Source organism: Pleuronectes platessa, chromosome 13 (genome assembly GCF_947347685.1).
Source record: "Pleuronectes platessa chromosome 13, fPlePla1.1, whole genome shotgun sequence".
NCBI lineage: Eukaryota > Metazoa > Chordata > Actinopteri > Pleuronectiformes > Pleuronectidae > Pleuronectes > Pleuronectes platessa.
Window position 1 is genome coordinate 22583742 of NC_070638.1, and position 27494 is coordinate 22611235.

Below are 27494 nucleotides of genomic sequence, written 5' to 3' on the forward strand. Positions count from 1 at the left end.
CCAAGAGAATCAATTAACAAGAATGTAAAACTGATATAAGCAGCTAATCTTTCATGACTAATGACTTGAACCAGTATCACTGCTACTCAATATTCAACTTTATTATTTAAACAAGTGTATTAACAGCCCTGATAGAACAAATGGAGAAAGTAACATCAGAAGACAAAAGCTGCATTAAGGAATACACATAAAAACACAAATATCAAAACACAATTAAAAATTCTGGATTTCACTAACAATATGACCTCATATCAGAGAGAGGATCATATACACACATGAAGAAAGTTGTCATGTCTCTGATTACTAGAGTGTTTGCTGATTCTGATAGGACACAACATTTATTTATGTAGCAAATGATTTAAGATAAACAAAGGATTATAAATCTGGGAATTAGGCCTCTTTTCATTTTGTCATTGGATGAGATTACTGAGGCGGCTGACATCATCATTAGGCAATGCCTCCTCTGCCCATGGCTCCTCCCCTTCCTCCCCGAGAGTAAGTCCCTGCGAAGAAACAGAAGCAGATTTAAAGAGCAATTTATTTCTACTCATGATATTATTCCTACAATGTCTATAATGCTGCTTTGTGCTTATTGCACTACATTCTGAGTGACTACAGTCTACTCTAGATGCTTAAGTGTCGAATCAGGGATCATCAAGCTTTTCAGAGATGTTTGTAGTCCAGTCGTCCAGGACCGTTTGTGTGTCTTACCTCTGCGGCTGATAAACATCCTGGCTTCCCCCCTCCCTCCTCTGGTCCCTCTGCCTGACAAGCTACTGATCGGGGATTGGCTGCTCATCATACGCCGCTGAGTAACACTGCTGGTGTCTACGAACAAAGCCGGACATGAGAGATGAGACTGGATATGACACAAGCATGACCAAGACAAACTGTTAAAACAAGATTTTCAATCTAAAAGCAGGAAAAGTGTGAGGGCATCAGAAAGGTGCAGACATTTATTGTGAGATCCCTGCATATGGAAAGACCTCCTGAACAGACCTAAAAGGATGGTGGAGGTCTAAGATCATATCAACATAATAGTGGGCTACTTTTTGGGTCATGTAATAACCTGGATAACAGTAATGTTTTACAACTTCATGTTTTAGAGGAATGATTGATTGAGAAATTATCCAGATTAACTGATGATGAAAAGGATCATTAGTTATGCCCCCTTTTCAGTGAAGTCCATTTGACACTAAAGGAAACAGGGTAGAGTTTGAAAAATGCAACACAGTCCTGTGACCATGGCCACTGAAGTGTATTACACTGGAAGGAAAAGATTGATTTATAAAGTTATTCAAGTGGTTGGTTTCAAATCTAGAGGCAAGAAACTGAAGAATTTACCGGGGTCTTGGCTGGTAGATGGCAGTGATGCATCATCACTCTGCTGCCCTGTTGACTCCATGTCTGTCTGGCTTTCCAAAGACGACTCAATACCAGGTCTAAAAACAACAAACAAACAGGATTAGATGAGACCTTCTCCTGAAAAAAAAAATCATCATCTGGAATCAAACATTCAGTTAGTAGTTTGACAACACTAAATATTTAACCTGTAATCCACCTGACCATGAAGATAATTAATGCGTTTGTCACCTACTTTAAAAAAAAACTATCTCCTAATTAGTGATCGCACACCTCTTTTTTACATTGTTGTTTCTTTAGTATTAAAACCACAGATTCATTTTTCAGATAAATTCTATGATGTCAGTCTCATTGGTTTATAAGGACATCTCTGGCCTGACTGCTCATAAGTTGCTCACCCCTCTGCTTCTTGCTCCACGAACACTTCATCTATATCCTCTGCAGCGGAAGCCATCCCCGTGGAGGCTGTGACCATGGGAACAGACTGTGAGGCCATGTTGTCACCACTGTCTGAAGGCAGCGACTCGGTGAAGACTGTCACTGAGAGTCAGGGAATATGATGTAGCATCTATATTTGAAACTGATACTGTAGAACTGTAATATTGTAAATAGTGTGTGTGTTTGTGTCTTACCTGGGGCAGCCACTTGTAAAGGCGTTGTAGGGACACTCCTTCCTCCTCCGTCTTCATCATGAGCAGCAAGGAACAGAGGAGACTCATACATACCCAAACCTACAACACAGCAGTAAGTGTTAAGAAATTGAAAAATTTAAACAAAAGTGTAGATCAAGTGATACTATGCTCGCGTGTGTGTGTACCTCCTTGAGAGGCCAGTTGTCCCAGGTCAGAGTGTGATGCTGATGTTTGAGGCAGCAGGTCTTCCGGAGGACCAAATCTAAACCTGGTAGAGAGACCTGCTACCTGAGGAGAACTGAGGAGATAGAGAGAAGACAAGGAGGGGGAGGGGGGGGGGGGGGGGGTACACAAAGCTCTGATGAAGCTTCAATTCAGAATTCATCCTGAATAGGTTCATAGCCCAGTTTGTTTTCAAAAAGGGGTTAAATAGTGCACAGTGAGGCTGAAACGTCAAGCAACCAGGGAAGGTTATCACTGGGATTTTAATCCTACCACTCATATCTAAATTAAATATTGATATAACATTTTTTTGAGCAGTAAATGTGCTTGCATATTCTCTGCATGGGTATTCTCCAGGTACTTCAACTCCCTCCCAGAGTCCAAAGTGGTACACCTTTTAGTGGTCATCAAGACTAGAAAAGCGCTATATCAATACAGACCATTTTATTATTAACCATAATTGTCAAATATACACACAACAGAAATCCTCAAATGATCATATTTTGTGTTCATTGTGATCATTATTTTCCTCCATCATCCCAGAAGTATTTAAGAACCTGATTTGGAAATATTGTTTTGTCTTGTTTTTTTTCCTATTCTTTGGACTGCTGAAGTATTTTGTGTAAATATTGTGAACAAAACATTTGCATGTATGAACAAATAAAAGCTAGATGGGTTTCACTTTGCTCTTCTTGAAAATGCAGGGATTCTAGGATTGAAAATCAGTAATAACGTATAATGCAGGTTGTTAAATTCCTGGTGAGGAGAGTAAACCATTGTAAACGTACCCATCTGACATTGTAGGTCTTGAGCAATCATTCGATTTATGGATGTTATGTATTTCACTGTGTGGTCTGACTGAATAATCTCACACTATGTGGATCTTACTGTATAGCCTCAGCAAAGCCATCAGTGCGATGTGGGACCACCAGAGTGGGAGTACTGGGAACCATTCTGTCGTCGTCATCAAAGAAATGTTGCTGCAACAATATAAACACAAAGTCTCAGCTTCAATATTTACATGGTACAACAACGTAATAAAAAGAGATAAACAAAATAAATCAAATATCTTTAAATTCCTGAGTATACACTAGACTTCTTACCGTACTGCCGATTCCAGGGGTGAGTTGAAGTCCACGTCCTACTGATGTTCTACGGAGCTGAGAGGACTGTCTCTGATGAACGAAGACACAGCATCATAGTTAAATTGAGTACTTACAAGAGTCGTTAGAGGGTAAAACTTAGACTTATGATTCTTGCTCAAGAATGACTTAGTTTGTGATTTTGATTAAATATAGTTTTTTTGCCTGACACATAAACACACTTTTAGCCTCTGCTTCTCACTGTAGAATGAAGACAGGTAATTTTGTTTGTTTAGATCAGGGGTGCCCAATACGTCGATCGCGATCTACTGGTCGATCACAAAAGGTAGTGGCATCATGCATGCTCGATTGGAAAAGAGGCAGTCACGTGGATCCTCCGGCGCTCTCAGAGCTAATTTACGAACGCGCCCATTTACGTACCTGCCCTTAGCACCACACTTACAAGTGCCGTCTACAGTCCCATACCCCTGCAGACATCCAATCTCCAGCTAAGTAACCCCTCTTTTTTTTTTTTTACCACCGCCACGCCCCCGCCCTGGACAGTGCTGCGGCCGTCGACCAGGGCGGACTGCCGTCAATGTGTGTCAGCAGTGATGTGTCGCTCAGGGCCGGTGGGGCGTGGCGGCGGATACCGACATAGCTCACAAGCCTATAAAGTGTGGGCACCCCTGGTTTAGATCAAACTATTGGTGCTTGTGTGTACCTGCATGTGTGGGGGTCCCAGCTCTGGAGGCGGTGGTTGGATGTAAAGCCTTGGTGGGAGGGAGTGTGTGGGCCTACGGGGGTGTGGCAAGCGGGGTGTAAGGGGGGAGTAGGAGGGTGAGAATATAGAGGAGGAAGTTGGGGGGAGGTGTACAAGGTCTCGGACAGGGTCAGACTCTGATGTGGCGCTGCTGCTGCCTTCACCTGGAAGATAACGAGAGACTCACATGAGCTTATTTCAAAATGAAGGAAGATTCAATTAACTTCACAAACTACAGGTGTTGCTCACTGCTCTGCTGCGGCTCAGAGGCATGCTGGGAGTCTGACGACGCTCCACACACATCCTCCTCAGCGTTGGTGGCTTCTGATGGATCTTCCTCCTCTCCCTCATCTTCAGCCCCGCTCCTCTCATTACTTTCATCTCCTCCCCTCATCTCACCATCACCAGCATCATCCTCATCTTCATCATCTTCCTCTTCCTCCTTATACTGAGGCAGCCACAGAATGCTTGGTTATTTACTGACAATGTATATAGGATGAAAACATTTCAAGTAAGAAGGCAGCACCTCATCTCCTTCCTCTTCATCCTCATCCTCTTCGTCCTCCCGCTTCTCCTCCCCATCTTTGCTCTCTCGGCTTTCACTGTCTGTGTCGATAACAATGACATCTCGGATTATAGCGGAGCCCTGAGACAACATTTGGTAAGAGGGGACAGACTGGGACACGCCTTCTTCTTCAATGTCCTCCTCATCTTCAGCTAAAATGGGGAAACCCTCTTCTGGAAGCTCCTGCACAACAAATAAACACCCATCATAGGCTCTTTAGAACACTGTAGCTAGTAATAAAAAACAATCATAATTTCAGAATTTTTTAGGGGGATCCACGCTAGTCAAACTCTAAATTAACTATTACATTTATATTTCAACAGTGCAATGAAAAACAGAATATTTTTTGATTCATTAGTGTCTGACCTGACTGTCGTCTGGTGAATCCTGTTGTTCCCCCTCATCCCTCAGTTCTCCTTCCATCTCCTCATCACCTTCCATCTGAAACACCAAAGGTTAGACAGCTGTACTTCAACATATAGAAATAAATCAAATTAATGACAAAAACAGTGATGCTTGCCAAACAAACTGTTAAAAAAGCCAAACTCTCTGTAGACATCTGTGATAAACATGGGACTAAAAGGGTGGATCATGGGTCAAAGCGACGGTCTAAAAATATTAATAAAGCTTTGTTCTGCGTTCACTGGAGAACAGTTGTATCAACAATTGCGATATGGTCTCTTTGAATTAACTCACATAAACTGAGTAACTGGGCAAGAACGTCCCTGGAGAGCCTGCCTGAGGCACGACCATCACAGTGGAACTCTGTCAGTCAGGCCTGCTGAAGTCATGCCAATCTCCTGTTGTCTATTTATTGTGAATTTATGAACTACTGTATATAAGATTGAATTGAAGGCTCTCAGTTTTACTGTGTGTATTCAAAGATGTAGCCAAAGTAATGTGTGAGACATAAATGTATGTGAGATATTATTTATTAAAAAAAAAGAAATCTAATGTGAAAATCTGGTAAAAAATAAAATTCCCAGTTTCTGTCTTTCAGCTCCCCCAGAACTGTGCAGCTGACAGTAGAGCTGGCAGACGGGGATAAAGGTCCAAGTGGATTTAAAATATGGAGATTTATGCAAAGATAAAGCACAGCTTGCATCCAATGTAAATTTTGGGTCAATATTAGAAACTGGCAATGTTCTGTGTTTATATTTTTAGCATCAAGTGACAACCTGTTATTATACCAGGAGGATGTTTAGGTGTGGTGAGGAACTTTTGTAGTTAGTAAGTTGATTAGGTGGCGGAGAGCAGCCAATCAGAGCCCTTTTCATTAATTTGCTTACTTTAATTTTTGCAATGTTTTAGTTGTAGTTTCAGGGGGAAATGAGCAGGAGAAAAACAATGCATTAGATAATATAACAAGTTGGCAACCTGCAACCTATTCATGCAGCTTTAAATACATTAGGGAATTGAAAGCCATGAATAAAGAAGCCTTTGAGAATGCAATTGGTTGACTTTCCCCTCTTTGTATTTATGTTTACCTCCAGTGCTATTGATGGTTTTAGTCGTAGTTTTTTAGTGGTCGGTGATGTGTGGGAACTCTCCGGTCTGCTCTCCTCTTCTTCTTCCTCCTCCTGTCCCTCCTCCTCCTCCTCTCTGGCTCGCTTTGAACCTGCTTTGGTCACACCAAACACGCAAACACACATACACAGAGGATATCAGTTAGCACAGTGTATTACTGTAGTTGTTATCAAGTCAGCCAGATATCAACGTTTACTCGAAGCGTGAGGCAGAAAAGCCAGATTTCAAAACTGCAGTGACTTTAGGTTGGATGGGTTTAGGACACGGTTCTCTTTACCTGCACCAATCAGAGAAGAGGACGTGGATGGACGCTCTGTGTCCATGCTGGAACCTGCTTCCTGACTGACTGCCTGCTGCTGGGTTGGCTGGACAAAAGCTGTGGCTTGTAAGCTGGCTGGTTGAGTTATAGAGTTGGGTGTGCTCACCAGACTGGAGGTGGTGGAGTGTACAGCGACTCCTGTACTAATTAGCACTATACAGACAAACAATACAGTCAGTCACATCACACACATAATTTCACAACTGATATTGTTTTCTATCAAGACTGTGTATTTTATCTTGTTCTATAAAGCACTTTGTAACTATGTTTGAAAAGTCCAGTGCAAGTAAATTTATACTATAGTTAGTCTTTCTCTCACCCTCTTGACTGTCACTTTGTGTGGTTGGCATGACGGTGGCAGTAGGTGTCGGGATTGGGATGGTTGCCGGGGTAACCATAGGCCGGATACTGGCCCGGGGGGTGGCCTTGTTGCCAGGGGAGGGGCTGGGCTTGTTGCTAGGAGAGGGAGTACTTGGGGTTGGGCGGATGTTAGCAGTGGGAGGATCAGACAGACTAGAGCTGATGGAGAAAAAGTGAAGTTAATATCAGAATTTATTTGTTGCGTTTGTTCAATACATGAATTGGATTTCTGGTTGGTTACATCACTGAATAAAATATGAGAAGTGCTATATAAAGTAACCATAAAAAGGCTATTAACATCATATAAAACAGACTGAAGAGTGTGTCTGTGTATATGTGTGCGTGTGTCTTTATTAGTTACCCTCCTCTGTCTTGGGCTGGACTCTTCAAAGATATCTGTCTCTGGTCTGCAGATCTCGGCTGATCCATCACCTAAGTACAGATACAAAAAGGTAATGACTGAAAAACACAACACAAATATGACACAGAAGACTAATTCGAATGACTACCCATCAGCACCATGCGTGAGCCAACTGTGACAACACAACTACTTGAGGCATGGTGACTGTGCAGGCTACTCTCTTAACGACAGGTGTCGCTGAGAAAAAATATAATCTCGGCACTGGAAAAAGCTGACGAAGATGAAGAAAGAAGGAATTTTGGCGCTGCCTTGTTTTCTCTAGAAGCGCTGCTTTAGGTTTGTGGGTGTTTATTTGCAAAACAGCACAATCTCCCACCAGGAGCCATCTGGGAATCTCTATGATCCGTCATTAATGAGGGGTCACAGAGACGTCTACAGGAACGGACCTGTTTGCAGGTTCTTGGCTGTGGTTCAATCGATGCCACTCATGTCGAGTTAAAAGATATGGGCCTGTAACAACACAGTGCGGCAGCAGAATATATGACTTTCTGGCACACACTGTCCATGGACCGGGAGGCATGTACCTTAGAGCCACTCTGCTCCTGTGGCTCCTCTCTGGGCTCAGACTGTGACTGAGTCTCCCTCAGTTCTCTCAGCTCTCTGTCCAGGCGAAGAATTCGACCTTCATACTGAGACTTGAGGGCGTTTACTCTCCCCTCCAGCTCCTCCTTGTTCTGTTTCAGTTCTTCTGTCTCCTTAATGAGCTGCTCTTTGGCATCTAAATGTACATACAGAGGAAACAAATCCAAATCACTCCTAAACCAGTAAAACAGATTAGCTTCTTAGTACTTGTTTGTTGTCTGCATGTTTTCAATTCAATGTCAGTGACTGTGCAAGTGCAGAAGAAACTGACTGATGAGCTGGCTGATTTTGGTCTTAGCTCCCATGAAGGCCTTCTTAGTCTTTTCTTCTTTATCAGAAATCTGCTGTCTCAGCTGCTCCTCTTTGTTCTTACAATCCAAAAGCTGTAGGAAAAAAATATAACATGATCAGTGCTGCTATTAAAGGGCTTTCAAAGTAGTGAATAACATTACTAGGGCTTGATACGGCAAAAATACATTAGGGTCTTTGGAAAACTTTATTTATCCAAATGGTTTATTAGTTTGTCATAGGCTATGGATACAAATACAGCCTTACTGGTCTGTTATCAGACTTAATAACATTGTTTTTGTTCTGTAAACTGGTTTTCAAATAATGTATTTTTCCACCACCATCTTACCTAGAATGGGCCCTTTATAATTAAAGACTTTATATTTACATCGGGAGAGGGTCCTCTCTACAGAGGCTGACATTTTTTATACAGTAGCCTAAACTGGACAAAGTAAACACATTTATATTATTGAGATCAAATTAAATCTACAATGGCTTTAGCAGATAAGTATAAGATCACTTTTAGAAGTACCTCTTGTCTGAGTTTAGCAACCTCCTCTTGTTGAGCCTTGTTGGTGTCACCACCTGTGTTAGCATCACTGGCCTGGAAACTCTTGGCCTGTGATGCTTGACTAGCATCATTGGCCTGGTTAGCTTCATTCAGCTGCTCCTGCAGACGCTTGATGTCTGCTTCACGCTCACCAACAGTCTGGTACAGAGGAATATTAAGGGAGGGCCAACACATTTTGTGAAATTACAAGGGCAATGATGGAACAATAAAAAGAGAATGAGGGGAAGGTAGAGTAGCTGGAGGAAATCTGGAGAAGTACAGATTGTATGCGTATATATATATATAAATAAACAAACAAATATAGTTCTATGTAAATAGCAATGTTAAACTATTAACTCACAGGCTTTTCATTGACATACATTGACATTACTAAAAGCCATGTTATATGTAATTACATTTTTATAAGGAAAAGCGAGATTAGCTCAAGTTCTTATTAACACATGGTCATACATTACACCACAGTAGCTGTAAATTGCTAATTCTAGCTAAAACAAAACAAAAAAATTAAGTTTTTCCCTACCTTCTGCAGACTGTCCAGCTGTCCCTGGAGTTCAGTCGCCTGGTTGGAAGGGAGCACAAATTTAGAAGCTGTACAAAATAAATATAACATTTAAACAGAAATATTTATACAAATTTAAAATATTGTGTAGACAATATGGGTCCTTCAGTTTACCACTTAAGATCAACATGAAATGGGATGAAAGGAATTAAACCAAAAAAGTAATGAAATTCCATCAGCTTGAGCTTTGCGAGTACTACTACTAGCTACTGAGTTTTTTTCCTCTCAAGATCTGAAGAAGCCAAAACAAAAACATCTAACATCCCTGAAAATTTGGCCTTGAATCAAAGTCTTTCTTTAAGATGTTAAGGTACATCAAAAACATATTTAGGTATTATTAATTGAGAGTTTCATCTATAAAATAGAAACAATATTAACAAAACGACCAATAACGGTGTGATTCAAACAAAATATTTTGCTCTAGTTGAGTTGCAAATGAAAAAGGGTAAATCGGATTATGATAAACCCAAAACTGTATTCCTATTAAACAGGAATAATGCATTCTCTTCATCACGCATAGTTAAAACTTATTAACAAAATACCTTTTTAGGCTTATTACAGGGAGGGAATGGTTCTCACCTTGCCCTCTGATTGGCTTAGAGTGGTCTTGAGATTGTTGACTTCCTGGTTGTGGCTTTGTTGATTGGTTTGATGAGTCTGTTGCAGCTCTTTCTGACTGGCGAGGCTCTGCTGGAGCGCTTCTTTGACCTGCTGGAGCTCCTTCTGGAGCAGCTGATTCTGACTCTGACGGGCCTGAGCTTGAGTTTGAGCTGATTTTAACTGGTTTTGTATCTGTGATTTTAAAAGACAGTAAGGCTTGTTATTACTGGGTGTTTTACTTTTGGTTCTGGAGTAACAGGCATTCATGCCAATGAGTATCAACAATAAAAACAATTAAAATGTCACTTATGTATCAAGCAAGACAGTGTGTATAATTATACGAGATGAAATTACAAGATAGCCGTGCTGCTCACCTGCTGGGTGTGGTTCTTGGCTTGTTGAAGCTCTTTCTGACTCTGGGTCAGCTGGTTCTGATTCTGCTGAAGCTGAGACTGGGTCTGCGACAACTGGGACTGCAACTTTAAAAGCAAAGAGGTGGCAAAAATAATTCAAGTGTTTCTAATTTATCAATCTCAGAGAGTGGCTTCACTTGAAATGCAACGTAAATTCGCCATTTGCTCTCAGTCAGTCCCTATTATTCGGTTTTCAATTGAAAGCTTCTCCCCTGGTTTCAACAAAAACTCAACAACGTATCTCTTCAAACTTGAAAAAAACAAATACAGAAGTAAGTACCTGTGTGAGTTGGTTCTGGTTCTTTGTAATCTGGTTTTGAACCTCCTGGGACTTTTCCTTGGTCTTCTGGTTTTCCTTTTGCGCCTCCTCAAGCTCTTGCAGGGCCTTCTGGGTCTGGACACACAAAATGTTTTTTAGACTTAACCCATACTCTGGTTTAAACTCTAAAGGACTAAAGAAATGTATGTGTGTAAGCAGACCACTGAAATTTGTGTTTTTAATATATGTCCCAGTCTGCTAGCTGGATAATTTAAAACCTTTTTTATGTGTCAGATCATAAGTACAGTATCTACAGTTTTTTTGGGTTGACGTTAGTTTTGCTGCTTTGATGTCAATAAATCTGGCAGCCAAATATATTGTTTCTCTCACTACTGCCAACTTTAATCTTAGATCTGAATTGTGAAATGGCCTTTACTGTATTTAAACTAGGAAAGACAATAAATTCAATTTTTGATGGTTGAGTTAAAAAAGGTCTATCTTCCTGCTCACCTCTTGCTGTTTCTTCTGCACATCTTCTTTCAGTGTTTTCAGCTCCTCTCTGGCCTTATTGAGCTCCTCCTGAGCTTTGGCCAGCTCCTGTTGCACCTCCTGACTAGGACCTGCCTCGCTCCCTGCTTTAGATGCTGTTTCCGCAACCAGCTGGAACACACAGACATTCACACATAGACGCAAATATCAGTTTTCTTATTCATATCCCCTCTCATCTGGATGTTAACTAAAGCCTTTATCCAAACCATATTCCAACCTTGTCATGCTGGACTTTGAGCTCATCATACTGCGTCTTGTAGCGTCGTCCGATCTTCTTCACCTGGGTGATTGTCTTGTTCTTCTCCAGGATCTCATTCTTTTTTGTTTCCAGGTCTTTCTTCAGATTTTCTTTCTCTGATATCTGTTGGGCCACAGAGTCTCTGATGCCTTGTAGCTGAGACTGAGTTGAGTTACTGCTGGCACTGGATCTGAATCCCACATAATACTTTGAGTTAGGTTACACGTTCTGATGCATTTGCAACGGCTTCGCACATTCCCACATGGTTTCATTTCCTCACAATCCACTTTATCAATGTACTGCTAGAGCTATGCCGACAAATGTTTAAGTTATTGTTACAGCCAGTTAAATTTCACTGTAAGTTATTTAGTTCAAAAGAGGTGAATGGTGATTGATTCTCCTACATTTTCAAAAGCTTTAGATGTGCATGTTTCACCTGGCCAGTTCAGTCTTCAGCTTGGCTGTCTCTTCAGCAAGCTGTGCGATGCGTCTCTGCTGAGCTTCTCTCTCATTGGTCAGTTTTTGTTTCTCCTCAACATCTCCATCTTTCCGTTGGCTGGCCAGCAGCTGCAGAGACACACAGTCAAGTGTAAGTAAAACAGTTTCACATCACACAGAGACAAACACACAGACACACACCTAGCATTACCTGTGCTTTGGCCTTCCAGTGTTTGAGGTCTTCTTCCAGAAGCCTCTTATCAGCCTGCAGGGAGCCATTTTTTTCTGACAGCAGAGACAGAGAGTTGTGCAGTGGACTGATGTCTGACTGCAGCTTTGTCACCTGACAGACAGAGAAGAGATTCTGTGAGGGCGGCTTCAGTCTGACTCAATGGCTGATACAAAACAGCTTCAGATGCATGATGTCCAAAACGTTAACTTGGTGAAAACCATGTTATTACAACGTGCACAAAAAGGATGTTTTAATGAGCATCCAGCTGCTAATTGAGGCATCTTGATTAACGATAGCCGTGTAAACAATGACACGAAAAGCTACCACAAACTCACCAGCCTCGTGTTTTAAAGTAATGCACGTTTTTAATTTTTACGTGATTTTTTGCACGTACATTCAGAGCTAACAATGACAGGGACACAGAACAAACCAGGACATTCAAAAACTTGGATCATACTTTAGCCTGCGCTTGTTGCAGCTCCTGCTGCAGCTTATCTCTATTCATTTTCAGCATCCTGTTGTTTTCTTGTAGTGTACTGATAGTGCTCATCTTCTTCAGTTGCTCTTCTTGCTGGACCAGAGTCTTAGCTGTAGCCTGAGGACCAGAAGCAGACCAATTATATCCACAATATTCTCTTGGGCCATTTTTTTTTACTTTTCAGCCTCACTAGCTTGCTGAAGTCAATTCCCTCCTTCACAGCCTGAAACAGGGACAGTTTCTACAGTCACGCAGTCAATAATGGAAATATTTATATAATGCGTAGATTATGTCTATAATCTATGTCTTACTTCAGTTGTAAACTTCTGTACACAAGATGAGAAAGTCCTCTCAATTTTAAAGAAGTCCAACAAATTCCAGGCACATCAGGTGTCAGATGCCACATTCTAAATTCACTTTCAAACTTCTTCCAGTCGTCCATCCCTCCATCCTTCAATTTCCTACCTGCATTTTCTGCCTCTCAGCATTCAGGGTGTCCTGTAGCTCCTTAAGTTCTCTGTCTTGGTGTTCCACTCGCTGTTTGTAACGAAGACTTTCTCCTTCCGACACCTCACATTGAGCCACAGCTATCTGTTTCTCCTGCCGCACAAACCTATATGACAAGCACAAGTTTTAACTCAGTCTCACATAAGTCAATGAATTGAAGCTGTAATGATCCCTATGGAGAGTAAGGGTTTACTTATTTTGGCCTTCATTTCTACAAAATTCTATGATGCTCGGGTCAACAGCCTCAAGCCCTTTGGCGTTAACGCGAACACACAGTCACCGGTGGTGTTGCAGTATCACCTGAGTATCTCTAGAATCTGTTCAGTGGTCTTTCCTTCCTCACTGAATGACAGGTCGAGCTGCTGCTGCTGTTGCTGCTGACGACTCTTGGAGGCCATGTCATCCATCTGCTGGTGCAAGAGAGCATTCTGCTTCCCCAGCTCCTCACAGCGCCGACTCTGAGTGGACAGGTCATCCTGAAGAAGAGTCAGAGGTTAGAATTCGAATTAGATTACAAACACAATCTTCTAAATTATGATTTTTCCTACATCAATCACATTCACTGCCAAACTTTATGTAGAACTTGAAGTTTTAATTAAAAATTCTAAGCCCATACAATTTTATTTCTTGGATATGATTGATTAATAATAGTGTGATTGGATGATTGTACATATTTTTCTCTCAACTCTCTTGGGTTCGTCAACATACCTTGAGCTGTTTCTCCAGTGTGTTCAATGCAGCAGTTTTCTCCTGCAGGAGGGAGGACGTCTTGTTTATTTGCTCCTCTAACTCCCTCTTCTGGGCCACATCTTGTTGAATTCTTTTCTTGAGCTCCTGCAGAGCCTCCACATCAGCAGCATGAAGCATCAACTCCCGCTCATACTTAGACTGCGCCTCACTAGCAAGCTTAGTCTGAAAGTGTCAAAGACAGTGAGAAGAGATCGATTATGAAAAAAACTATGCGTTTGATTTTTTAAATCCCACACAGGTTAACAGAGCATGTCAAATATGAAGCTCTGTTAAAAACTGAGTAACTGTGTGTGGGTCTGTGTGCGTGCGTGCATGCACTTGTGTTCATGAACCTGCAGCAGACTGTCTTGTGTGGCCTTCTGCTCCTGAGTAAGAGAAGCAGCTGCTCTCTCCAGCGCCTCCTGCTGTTCCGTCTGACTGGTCTTCAGACTGCGCTGCAGCTCAAACACCTGGACAGCAAGGAAAAATATGAATATACACTCCGTACACCAGCTCTAAGTACAGGTTTGATCGGATCGCACCAGACCATATTCGAAGGTGGTCTGGGCCATGTGTCCACATTCTTTTAGCAGTGTGAATGCGAATGGGTCCTTGGTCACATATGAAGGACAGACCTCTCAGCTGATGCCCTCTGACCCACTACAGTTTTTCTCTTATCTGTGCCCATACGCTGATTTGTTTGTGGCCTTGGACAAAATACCAACATGGACCACAACAACATGACTGATACTTTTCTTAAATTGGAGAAATCTTGCAGCCGCTAGAGAATCATTCAGCGCCTCCTGACTCCTCTCGCTCTCATGCCGACACAGCCACAAACAAAAAGTGACATCAGACTAGGGCTGCTAGATTTAGGAAGAAAAAAAAATCACGATTATTTTGGACAATATCGAAATCACGATTATTTAAACGATTATTAATATGTGGCCTTATTCTGAAGTCTATGCTTTATTTTGTTAATCACTTCCGGTTCCGGTAGACACCGATGACGGCTGCGTGTTTTATTCCTCCGTGACACCAGGATATCGGTGCCCGGTTATTCAAACCCTTAATGATGGCCACCCTAACACTCTCTGACCGACTGACCGGCGCCGAGAAATGCGGGTTCGGTCTGACCGGTCTGAACAGCCAGGCGGGAGCGCGCTTGAGAATAGCGGTGCACTGCGCGGCCGCTACATGGTCTGCTGCTGCCCTCCCTGCTTTTCCACTCGAGCTGTTTTTTTCACCGCTGGTCACCAAACACACAACTCGCCTCCTTCACTTTACTGCTGCTTGAGAGTGAGTGCCAGTCAGCTGAGCCGCTGAATGGCGCATCCGCGACTCTTTCGAAAAAGATGCCAAATAATTGTTTCAACTCGATTATAGTAGTTTGGAGATCGTTTGACCCAATAATCGAAATCACTATTAAATTTCGATTAATCGAGCAGCCCTACATCAGACACATCTGTAAACTCAGACTGGCTCAAAACAACATTGTTTGGTCTTAACTAACACAAATGACATACGTGTTATTGTTAGGTTGGGACATCGGCCATGTAGAGCTTTGTGTCATCACTCCACTCCCGTCTTGTTTGTTTAAACCATTAAACAGTAATGACACTGATTTTCGACCCACTTTGTTCTGTTAGAATATCGATAGTTTATGAAGATTTGTAACAATGTTTAACCTCCCACCGTGTTGCCTGGACCAAGACATACTCAATCTTTTGTGGCCCAGCTGTTTGCCCAAACTTAAACATTCATGCATTTTTGTGTGCAATAGGATTGGGTAGGGGAGGGCAGCATAGATAGACATTTTATAAGAATAGCCCTAACATATTAGAATATTGATTATAGCGGCTTTCGGTTAATCTTGATCACAATTTATGCGTACTTCTGCAGACAAAATCTTTATACGAAATTAAAATCTAGGTGTGGTATTTCTGTGAGGCAGGGGTAGTTATTCAACACAAAGTTTCAAAGTCCAAATGAACCTTTGTAAAAGAAACATAAAATAAAGTCTAAATTCACCAATATTCATTAGTAAATTTGTGTGTGAAAAGGCTTACTTGTTTCTCTACCGCGTCCACAGCTTTCCTCCCCTCATCCTGCTCCCGCTGCTTCATCTTCTCCACCTCTACAATCCTCTTCTCCAGCTGCTTCTGCACCTCCTCCGACTCCTTCAGACGGATCTCCAGGGGGGAGCGGGACTGAAGAGGTGACAAATTAGTTTACACAGGGTATCTGTACATCTTTTTGAAATTGAATGCTCTTCAAAGTTCTTTTTAAAAGATAAACTAAAACAATACAACACTCAGAACAGACAAATCAATTTCAAGAGCTGGACAATTTGTTTTGAATCATTCACAATATTTATTTGGATATTTTTTCCTGTATTGGCGAAAAAATAACAGGTAAGACAGAGCAGAATATAATAATTAAAATGTTGTTCTGGTAACTGCAAGGTGATAACTGCTGTCAGCTGCAGTATAAATGACTTGGTTGAAAATATCAAAATTACTTCGCTGAGAAGCTCCCCGTTTGACTACTGGAGTATTAAAATCAAATAAATGCAATTTTTGAGAATTATAGGAGTTTATAAGTGGCAGTTCCTACCTCCTTTTCTTTCTTCAGACTGTCTTCCAGAGTCAGTACCACGGCTCTGTACTGATCCACAGTAGCATTGGCGTTCTTCAGCTGCTCTGCCAGTTCACTGTTCTGTTCCTCAGCAGTACGGAGAAGACCTCTCACCTCTGCAATCTCCTGTTCTGATTGGCTGGGAGGCTGCTGGGAGGCTGCTGGCGCTTGAGGGCGTACTAGGAGTTAAAAGCGAGAACATTTGTTAAGGATTCTAATACTTACAGATATAGTACTGGTCTTACTGTTGAACATCTTTTAAAGCTTGTTCTTGTGAGACTTGTTTAATATTTGTGCCTATCAGTATTTTTGGAGTTTGCAATTTAATTTGATATTGATTTAATGGATTTTCTGTTATTTAAAAATACAAAATAATAGTTTAATTCAACTATTTGAATACATAAATATAATTTAGAATATTAGTCATTACTATTTATATCCCTCCCTGCTGCCCTTTTGTTAAGTATTGAGTGACGGTGGCTGGATATGAATAGACGGGGGACAGTATAATCTTTTGACTGACAGATCCCTTTGTTGTTTTACTTTAGTAAGTTTGGCTGATCTTCAATGCTTGTGTGCACAAAGGAATAAATATATTGTGATGCAACATAACTGTGATTAGTCAGATTGTTTTTTAACAAAGAGATGAATCAGAAATCATAACTCATCCCCGTCAAAGGACAGCGGATCAAGTTTAATAACTTTAAAGGTTAAGAAAGAGAATATTGACAGTTAACATTTTGTTGAGCCGCTGTTCACCTCTCAGTTGAGCTCTGACGGGTGCAGCTCTGGTAGCTGTGGTGGTGGTGTTGCTGGAGCTGGTAACAGCCTCAGAGGATGAAGCAGAAGCCAGCTGTGTTTTCAGTGTTGCCACCTGCTGTTCAGAGCTGCGCAACAACTCCCTGGTTCTCTGCTGCAGGATGTTCTGGGTCTCAAGCTGCTTCTTGGCTTCTAACAGCTGAGCCTGCAGGAGGCAGAGGTGACAGAGGAATAAGGGTTATGAAAAGAAGACTGCAAGCCAAACAAGCCTCATTTGGCTGTATATATAAATATTCAAGCAGTAAACATATTTAATCTACATACATCCATAGTTCGTCCGAGGGAATGTCTTTGAGCAACTTCCTGGTCCATCCTGCTCTTCATGGAAGCTAGCTCTTCCTCCAGATGCTCGATCTTGTTGTTCAGTCGCTGGCGGGTCTCTGTCTCTGCTCGCTCCATAGTCAACTGGACAAATGTGAAGGCAGGCAAAATGTGAGGAATCATGAGAAGAAATTAATTAAATGCTCATCTGGTGTGGTAACTTCTAACACTTGGAAACTGAGCCACTGTCTGAGCTGTATTAATGTGGATACAATGACCCTACACCTTTGAACATCGAGACTTTCTGCCAGTGAAAATATAATTGATAATTACTGTAATGCTTAAGAATTTAAGCAGGACTCTGGCTTTCTATGATTTTGCCTCATAATAAGAATAATGAAAATTTTATTTGTAAGGCACTTTTCAATAACAAAGTGCTTTACAAAAAACAATATGAAACTCATAAACTATCAGTATAAAAACTATAATTATAGAGATAAAGATATCAAAAGATTCTGCAAATATAATCTTTTCTGGCAGATTGTTCCAAAGTATAGAGGCCCTCACGGCAAAGGCTCTGTCTCCTTTGGTTTTCTGTGTAGACTTCAGAAGGGTTAGCAAGGCCTTAACAGAGGATATCAGACTGCGTCCTTGTTCGTAGGCAGATCAAATGTAATATATTATGTGATCTTTGATGTAATTAAAATATATTTTTTAAATCGTCACTGTACTAACGTTGGTTGTCTGCTGGTGATGAGTTGTGTCCAAAACTCCTAGTGGAGGATTTTCTAACCCTACCCCTTATGACTCTGTATGGCACTTTCATATCTAGTGGTAGGGCTAACGGGGAGTAACTGGAACAGGTCTTATGAGTGTATATGTACCTGTATTGTCTTGAGGTTGGTGAGCAGTAGGTTCTGGTTACGTTGCTCAGCCAGTATTGCTTCCTTCTCTCGAGTCAGTCGACTCTCTGCCTGTCTTAACATATCTTTCTCTTTGGTCACATTCACTACACGCACCTACAAAAAGAGAGAAGGTTATGAATGGATGGGAAAAAACGGAATGCTTGTTCACAGGGAAAGGAGCACTTAAGTTTGGGCAGCAGGTTTTCAGAAATATGTATATGCCGAACAAATTTCCATATGCTGTCGATTACATACTAAAGTAAAATAGACTTTACAAAAACTGCTAAAGTCAAGTTAGCATTACACAACTTGCAAAACTATATATATATCTTGAATTACTGTAAAAGGTAATTATCATACACAGATATATGATTCCACACTGATAGCAGTATTCATCTGATTTCACCACTATTGATTCCAGCAGACTCGATATATTTTAGTTGTTACCCGCAATCTTTCGCTTTGTTCTTCCCATTACATAAGTTCCTCACCTCTTCCAGTGACAGTTTTTCATTAGCCTGCCGCATGTCCTGGGTCATTGTGTGGATGATGTGCTCGTGTCGTTGGGCCGTAGCAGACATTTTTTGGTTTCTGTCCTGAAGGGCAGTGATCTCTCTGCGGTAGGCTGATACAGTCTCCTGGAGAATCTCATACCTGACAACAAGGTTACATAAGATAAGCACACACAGTAAAAAATTATGTCATGAGGGAAATACAGAAGCAGTGGGTGAGAAAGCATTCGTGAACAAAAAGAAAACTAGGCAGAATCAAACACATGAGGATATGCCACAGTATCACAACATTCATTTAACACACCTCTTGTTGCTGAACTCCAGTTGAGAAGTCAGCTTGGCGTGACTGGAGCTGAGTTCTGTTATCTGGCTCTGCAGTCTGTCGTTTGTTTCATTCAGCATCCTGTCGTTCTCTGCCTTCTCTTTTTTATACAGACTGAAGGCATCGTTGAGCTGGAAGTGTGTAAATAAACACTCAATCACAACATTTTTTGTTTACTTTAAAAGACCTTACCCCTTTTTCATAGCAAATATGAAGGGATATACAGCTTGGAGTCGCTGTTTGTATGAATGTACCTGTTTTAAAGCAGCTTTAGCCTGAGTACTCTGTGCTGCCTCGACGGCCGCAGCTCGTTGTGGAGTAGAGCGAGTTCCTGGGGCTGAAGGACGAACATTTGCGGGCTGGGATGAGGACTCTAGACCTGTAGACACACATTGAAATGTTGTCTTATTCTGCGAAGAACTTTAACCAACTGTTCACCAAAGTTCATGATAGAGGCTCCTGTATGCAAGTATTTTTGGGTTACCTTGAGGAGGCAGGCTGAAGCCAGTGCTGTGAGTCAACAGAGCCTTGTACATGTCTCTCTGTCTGGCGTTGGAGTCAGCCAGCTGTTTCTGCTGGTTCCTTTGCTCTCTGAGATGCTCCACCTCCTTCTGGAGTTTATCCACACTGGCCTCCAATTCAGACACACTGTGGGGAACCATAGAGACAAAGCTTATGTCTTAATTACATTTCATACAAGTTCAGTGCTCATCAGAGTTCCACTTCACCGGAACTACAGCAGGAATTAGACAATGACTAATGTTGCAAAGAATAGTGTCATGGTATCTTATACCATGATCTATATAGTCATATTCATGATCTATTATACAAATGAAATGGTGTAGGTGTTAGTAAACATTTGAATGATGATACTCTTACTCTTCATGATGATGAAGAGTATGAAGATGTTAAAACAAACGACCCAACTATGAGTGTAATTTGTAGCGGTAGAAAAAAGTCACACGCGTATCAGTAGATTTACACTTCACTCAAAGTTATAAGTTCTCTGCTCTAACCTTTGCACCAAATACACTATCTCAATGAACATGAAGGAAAGGTGTCTTGTACTATGCATTTAGTTATAAGGGTGTGTGTTAAGATTTTCTAGGACAGCCAGGCCTTCATCATTTGTGTGTACGCATGGTCTGAGGAAATTCTAAATATGTTCGCAGAATACGTAAAAAGTTAAGTAAGAACATGTTGATGAATTCCAGATTCGTGCGTCAAACACTCCTAAGCACTCTTTAAGTAAATATGTATGCATACGCACTGTTTGTGAATGAGGCCTAATATTCCTTAAATCTAATGCTAACAATGGTATTAACAGTTATAACAGCAATATTATTTATTAAGTAACCAGAACTTTCATCATGACAGAGCTCAAAAGCAGAAAACCAGCACAGTTCTCTATAGGTAAGACTGGCTGGACTTACCGTGCTGAAGTCACACGGCTCTGCTCTCTGTCCTTCTCCTGCTCCAGCTCCCTCAGCCTTCCCAGAAGGCTCTGGTTCTGCTTTTGCAGCTCTTCAACACTGCGGAAAGACAACTGGCGTGGGTTGTTGACTTCAGAAGTGCTGGAAATGTCGGCAGAGCTGCTGTCAGTCTTGATCACCCGATTACCTCTGGCTTCCTCAAGCTCGGCCAGAAGAACACACACCTTGTACAGAGATAAATTAATGAATGAATGAGTTTAGATCAAATCAGATCAAATCAAAGTTTATTGTCACATGCACCAATGACAGCGTCATCGGAGCAGTGAAATTCTTGTGACATGGCAGGCAACATCAGATGGAGATGATTAGTTGCACCACAGACTTCCAGGTTGTAAGTAAAGTATCGATGTACTGGTGTTTACCTGTGTAGATGTATCATCTAACTGTCTTTCTACCCTCAGTTTTTCTCTGTCCAAGGCCTCACAGCGTTGCTTGGTCTCTTCTTTCTCTTTTTGCAAACCGTGGATTTCCTGATTAAAAAGTGGTACACAACATGCATGTGTTAAATAACAGAACAAGTTAAGGTGAATAAATGTATTGCATAAAAGTATATATATTATCACACACACCATTCGAGCCTGTTCCAGTTTGTTGCACAGGGAAGCCATGGACCTTTGCATGCCCTCATACTCCTGTCTCTGACGTTTCAGGAGAGGCGCTTTGGACTCGACTTCCTGGACGATCTCATCCAGCACTCGGCTCACTCTGTTGGTCTCCTGTTTCTCAAGCTGAAGATGCGTCTGACACTCTGCATAGGCATTATACAGCTGAACACAAAAACAGAGGATGAAGGCTTAACACTCTGTTACTAATGACTACAGTTACTTTAGCTGATCATGAAGGATGTGTGCGGGTTGTCGAACAACATATTTTACACTTTAGACCTGTTCCCCTAAACTTCGAATTTATGGCGTTCAATGCGTCTTGTGGAGTTCTGTTATAAAACAAAATGTATGTATTTCTTTCATACATAACCTCTGCTTTAGTATTATATATTTTTGGCTTTGTGAGGCACTCATTGAAAAATCTAATAGAGATTTTAAAGTACTCTCCCCAGTTTACTGTTAAAGCTGAACAATAAGTCAATAATATAGTTTGACTTTTAGTGATACAGTAAATTGTGTCATCATTAAATTACTATTACTATTGAAAATTAAACGTTGCTTCATAAGGGCGATTGTTGTCCTGTGCATTGTATAACATTAAAATGTGGTTCCCTGCACTGACAACATACTGTACTTTTTATCCTTATCTTGACAATATTATTATTATCATTGTGAACTTAATATCAACAATATCAGTGATGTAATACATCGAAATCTACTCACGTCAAAGAACTTCATGCCAGGCTTTACAATTGCAGCAATGGCAGCTGCTGAAGGACACATTTGGTCCAGCTGCTCATCAGTCAAAGATGGTACACCTGGAGCCAAACACACATATGCTTAAACAAAGGTGGCAGGGACAAACAACAAACAGTCATCTCCACACAGCAGAGAGCCTCAATACAAATTATTTCTATATCAGCAAGAGAAGGTAAATATACCTTTCTGCATGTGTGTAAATTAAACCTAAAATATAGTATAACAATGTATTTTAATGAATAACACAAAAATCATCATATTGCTCTTGTTTCTATTAAATCCTTTATTTAAAGCTTCAGTTTAGGTTGTAAGAGAAGGAGCATGTGTGCATGCGTGTGTGAGAGAGAGAGAGAAAGAGATTGAGAGCTCTTACAGCAGTGTTTCCCAGAAGCCTTCATTGTTACATTTTCCAGCTCTTTCTCCATTTTCTTGATTTTTTCCTTCAGCTCTGCCTCAAGCTGCGTCTTCAGTTCTGCTCCCTCAGACACCTTCTTCTCCAGAGTCTTATTGGCTGCAAGACAAAATACCCAGGAGAAAATGGGAGCAATCTTTCATGATATTAATAGACATGCACATCCAACATGTTTGGAACACAAAAACCAAGAGTCGTACCCTCCCCGGTGTGTTTAACAACTTTGCTGAGCTCTTCCACAGCTCTGCACAGTTCTTGATTTTTTGTCTCCATATCCGTTGCTGCCCCCTATAAGGAGAACCACAAGAGTCACATAACAATACACTGGAAAGATTCTGCCTCATACTAAAATGTCTTGTTTTTTTAACAAAGTACAAATAAAAAATATATAAATTTAATTATTGAACACTGCAGTGACTCCCACCTTGTACAGTGAAGACAACTTGATATGAGCATTGAGCTCATTGCGGTATTTCTCCTCCATGGCACTCCGCTCATCTTTAGCCTGAAGAGACACAAAGATCATATTCCCAACAAACAACATGAAATAACATGAACTTCCTAGGTGGAGAAAACACTGCTACATTTACTTTACCTGTTTGAGTTTGTTGTTGAGGTCATCAGCTCTCTTACTTTGGCTTTCACTGGTTTGCTTCAAAGACATGAGCTGACTTTCCAGTGTGGTCACCTGTTAAAGAGAAATGCTATTTAACAAGATATCATGTCTGTTTTGTTTTTTATTTGAGTGAAAGTTTAAATGCTTCCTAAAAATAGTATTGAAACGTGTTCAGTTTATTTTCAAAACAGAAACCACAGAAAGAGATTTGAATAAATACATGCACATCTGTGCTGAATATTCTGTGTATGTCGTGGTTACTTTTGGTAAGTGGCTCACTTTGGCCTGCATGATGTGTTAAATGTGGAAATTAGTTTTTTAAACTACATGCAATCGAATTAGTCTATAGTCTATACATACTGCCGTGACTCAGGATGGCAGTTGCTAACTCATTGTGAATACACTCATCAGTATCCAGCCCTAATTTTAAATATATAAAAGGATGACAAATGTTTTCACAAATATTTTTTTAAAGAAATCCAAAACTGAAATTTCTCAATGAAGAATTTAGATCATCTGCTTTGGTACAACCCATTTGCTTTACTTATCCTTTAGATGTGAGAATAACTTTCTAAAGTGACTATTAATCCATCACGTCATGTTGTAATCTAAGATGTGACGCCACTGAAGGTTCTATAGAGCTACGTGCAGATAAATGGAAGGTTAATGGTAAATCTATATTTACATTGCTTAGAAGAACTGCTTTTCTAGTCTTGATGACTACTCAAAGCACACAAGTGTGGAATGGCAAGTGAATGGGGGATCGAACAGCCGATTGGACAACCCACTCTACCTCCTACCGCAGTAGCAGTATATGCAGGTCAGTAGGATCAGAGGTAAGTGAGAGCTGCAGTTGCTCAGTAAGTGAATTTTAACTCTGGATGTGTGTTGTTATTGTGCGTTACCTGCTCCTTGGTGTTCTTCAGACTACTCTGAAGCTCCAGTATCTCTTTGCCTTTTTCTCTGTTGGTGTTGAGCAGTTCATCGGTCTTGTTCTTCAGCTCTGTGGTTGACCACTCAATTTTCTTCTCCAGTAATTCTTTCTCCTGCTCCGTACGCTTCTCCCGATGCTGCAACACACAACATTGGTTAGCCTTTTTTGCAATCTAAGATTTTATTATGGGGTCATTGGAGAAAAATGCGTCTTAAGCTGCGTCCCATGTGAGCTTTAACACAGAACTCATTTATGTACCTGTAGCGACGTCGCAGATGATTGTATTTCATCCAGTTTCAACTGCAGCTCCATCTTCACTTTGCTTGTCTCAGTCAGCTTCTCGTTTAGACGATTCACATCCTCTGCAAAAACACACACATGCCCACACACACAGTTATCAAAATGTAACTAAAATGTCTAAAGAGAAAAACAGGTGTTTTTATGTAAATATGAAATGCAGATTTAACATTAAATGTTTCCAGATTTGTGACTGGACCTTTTCTGAGTGTGTGAGTGTGAGGGGGTCCAAATATCTTACGTGTAAGGTTCTCCACCTCCTGTGTTCTCTTCTCCAGCAACCTCGCCAGCTCCCTCTTCTCTGCCTCAATCTCATACTTGGTCTTTGTTTGCTGTAGCCACACAAACACACATACAAACACATTTTATATACATTTTGCCCATCAATCTACTATCAATAACAAATGACAAAGTAAAAACATTTTTGAAAGCTTTCTAAGACCCATTACTGTCATTTACTCTCTCACTATAAAAACAAGTTGACAGAAGTTGTGGGAAAAGTCTTAATTTTGGCACTTTTCCTGTATCAGACGACACTGCCTACATTTAAGAACATGTTATTTTTTATGCGAAATAAAAGTGAATAATATTGACATTTGCTCATCACTTTTAAAACAGACAAAAAAAGCACAAAAACGTATTATTTGAGATTACAAAATTAAATGCGACTAATCCAGACCATTCACTGAAATCACAATTCTGTTTTAGACAAACTTTCTTAGCATTTTACTGTGTTATTAATGTCAAAATTGAATACAATTAAATGTGTACAATAAAAGGGCCTGTGCAAAGTGATCAAGAGAAACATGTTAAACTAGTACTTTGAAGCCATGTATTCCATTAGCACCATCACAACCGAACAATACAGGAATGAATTTGGGTCCTTTCAATAGAGGCCAACATGTTTTTACAGTATCCTAGACCAGACAAACTAAACACCTTTTGAGATTTTATGACAAATGATGGCTACCATGAGATTCTCTTTCATGCTTGGAAGAGGTGGGTGGGGTTAGGGGTCTTCAGCTACAACCTTGTCCATCCTCATGATGTAAGCATTATATTGATATATTGCTATCTTTTTGTATTTTCTAAATAATTTGTCAGTATTTAGTCTTGTCTTTATGTGACTGGATTAACTGTGTGTGCACTTTTGATTGCTCTCCTGCTCTCCTTGAATTGCCCCTTGGATGAACAATAAAGTTCTGAATTTTCTGGTGAGGTGTTGGTGTATGTTTACCGGCTGTGGAGTTTTATCTTGAAAGGTCTCGCCCTCTATTCCTTTCAGGGTACTCAGCTCTTCATCTGTACAGGAGAAGCATTGAGACAGTCAGACACAGAAGAGAAAAGGAGAGTACAAAAGTCTATAACATTGCTCTCACTGAGAGTTTCAGATTGGGTTTGACAATAAATGCTACCGACATTCACTCTCGTCATCAAATTTGGAAAAAAAGATTTAAGGTTTGTATATGCGTGTGATAACTCACTGAGTTTCTTATTTTCCTCCTTCAGGGTCTGCAAGTCTCTGGTGGCTGACAGGATCTGTTCCTGGCTCTCTGACAGTCTCTTCTCGACGTCAAAGTACTGCTGCTCTGTAGGTGTGGAGGACATTAAACAGGAACACATGAGTACGCAGGACAGCAATTAAGCCTAACACTGTTACTAAATACTGTCCATTGAAAGACCACTATTTGCAAACAGCTGCAGAATTAAGGGGTGCAGGCGGCTGTGGAGATAAAGTGGGTCGTCAACTAACCAAGGGGGCAGCAGTTTAATACCAGTCTCCTCGATTCCATGTGTCCCTCTTGGGCAAGACACTGAACCCCAAATTGTCCCTGACGGCTGTGCTGGCAGTGTTTGAGTAATGTGTTCAGAGAATTTTGGGCGGTCATAAAGACTAGAAAATAATGAGTTTTGAGTGTGCAGATGAGCCTGCACACTTTTATCTCATATATGTCACAAATAAGCATTTAATACACATTCAGATCTCATCCACAGGCAGCTGCATGTTTTGAATGATCAGTAATGTATCTCCTCAGCCAAACAATGGGACAGCTCCCAGTGGAAGTGTGCTGTGATATATAACGTAGCATGGATTAAACTGACCACATGTTTCATTCAGAACTCGTAACTGTGACCATGTGAGAGCTGCTGTATTGAGGAACCGTTCAACCAGACTTGTATTGTTAGCAGCTATAAACACACCAACACAGAAGTCAGTAGTTTTGGGAATAAAAGGTACAGTTAAAAAGAAAAGTCGTCATCACTCTCTTTCACCAGTTAGCACAACATCATGGCTAGTTAGCCGCCTGATAGTAGCTCTCTAAGAAACACAACACACAGCATGTATGAGCTTAGACAATAACTTTCTGTCACTTTACAGTTCGTAGTTTATACTGTTGTTGGGTAAACTCTTTTTGAAAAGCACAGCTACCCACCGCTGTCTGCTTTGAAGCGCTCGTGCAGTGTCTTCAGCGCCTCGTTAGCATTCTGCAGCTCCGTCACAAACTTCTCCAGCTTGTTCTGGGCGCCTTTCGGGAGTTTGTTTAACTCCGTCCGCTCCAGGACCTGCAGCAGCACGGCCGCCATCTCCAACTTTGCCCCCGACAAACACAATAGAGAACCGACACCGAACTCCGGTGGAATAACTCGGTGATGCCTCTTCGCCGCGAACCCGGTGACAATGCGCGAGTGTCAACCTCCTCAAACAGGAAGACCGGAACTACGCTCCAATCTTTCAAATTAAAATAAGCACTGACTCCTATTCTACACACGTTGCTCTCCAGTTTATCTGTCTTATACAGTCAGAGTGCTCCATATCACCACTTGAACTTCATCTTCTCTATGACTCCATTTCCAAAATAAATAAAAAGCCAATATAACCTCTCAAAGTTGTGGGGTTAATACTCTGTAATAACCTAATAAAAATTACACCATATATTGATGTAGACATCTTCATACACCATTTTATCTTTTCTTTTTGTCTGCATGCATATCTATTTTTGCTTTTATTGTCTTGCTTGATGTGTCTGATTATGTTATAATCACAAAATATCAACGTCACGTTTCCTTATTATGAGAAGTCTGTGTTCTTCTATTCATTGTGTACTGTATTTAAATATGCAATATATCCTAAGTTTGAATAACAGGAAGTTTCACCACAGACAGAAGTGCGAAGCTGTAAGTTTCTTACAAGCTACACATAATGGGAATGCTAATGTTTGTACTT

The 27494-nt window shown here is 40.9% G+C and overlaps 1 protein-coding gene across 2 annotated transcripts; it reads right to left on the bottom strand.

Annotated features, from left to right (window-relative positions):
* Positions 1 to 83: 83 nt before the first annotated feature.
* On the bottom strand, positions 84 to 26987 carry LOC128454462 (nucleoprotein TPR). Of its 2 annotated transcripts, none has more exons than XM_053437871.1 (55): positions 26704 to 26987; positions 25753 to 25857; positions 25506 to 25570; positions 24510 to 24600; positions 24230 to 24333; positions 23943 to 24107; positions 23017 to 23109; positions 22846 to 22926; positions 22622 to 22709; positions 22383 to 22520; positions 21974 to 22068; positions 21215 to 21412; positions 21008 to 21115; positions 20586 to 20809; positions 19637 to 19800; positions 19407 to 19531; positions 19135 to 19283; positions 18810 to 18972; positions 18298 to 18432; positions 17417 to 17557; positions 17093 to 17297; positions 16313 to 16512; positions 15766 to 15906; positions 14050 to 14166; positions 13676 to 13879; positions 13268 to 13443; positions 12926 to 13073; positions 12440 to 12577; positions 11962 to 12093; positions 11749 to 11879; positions 11292 to 11502; positions 11036 to 11185; positions 10547 to 10660; positions 10228 to 10332; positions 9833 to 10045; positions 9215 to 9253; positions 8656 to 8832; positions 8107 to 8218; positions 7778 to 7971; positions 7194 to 7264; positions 6792 to 6991; positions 6431 to 6625; positions 6114 to 6244; positions 4993 to 5067; positions 4588 to 4809; positions 4311 to 4509; positions 4023 to 4225; positions 3320 to 3391; positions 3105 to 3196; positions 2180 to 2292; positions 1995 to 2093; positions 1761 to 1902; positions 1345 to 1442; positions 712 to 828; positions 84 to 503 (listed from the first exon to the last, which is right to left on the bottom strand). In XM_053437871.1, the coding sequence occupies exons 1-55, from the start codon at positions 26852 to 26854 to the stop codon at positions 448 to 450; spliced, it is 7575 nt and encodes a 2524-aa protein (XP_053293846.1). In that variant the 5' UTR covers positions 26855 to 26987; the 3' UTR covers positions 84 to 447. The 2 variants fall into 2 exon arrangements, with proteins under 2 accessions (XP_053293846.1, XP_053293845.1); XM_053437870.1 differs by having other exon boundaries at positions 6114 to 6247.
* Between the last annotated feature and the right edge of the window lie 507 nt (positions 26988 to 27494).

Coding starts and splice junctions, on each gene's coding strand:
- LOC128454462 (XM_053437870.1), bottom strand. CDS start 26,854: ATGGCGGCCGTGCTGCTGCAGGTCCTGGAGCGGACGGAGTTAAACAAA. Junction 23,110..23,942: donor TGAAGAACACCAAGGAGCAG/GTAACGCACAAT, acceptor TCTCTTTAACAG/GTGACCACACTGGAAAGTCA. Junction 22,710..22,845: donor AGTTGTCTTCACTGTACAAG/GTGGGAGTCACT, acceptor TTCTCCTTATAG/GGGGCAGCAACGGATATGGA.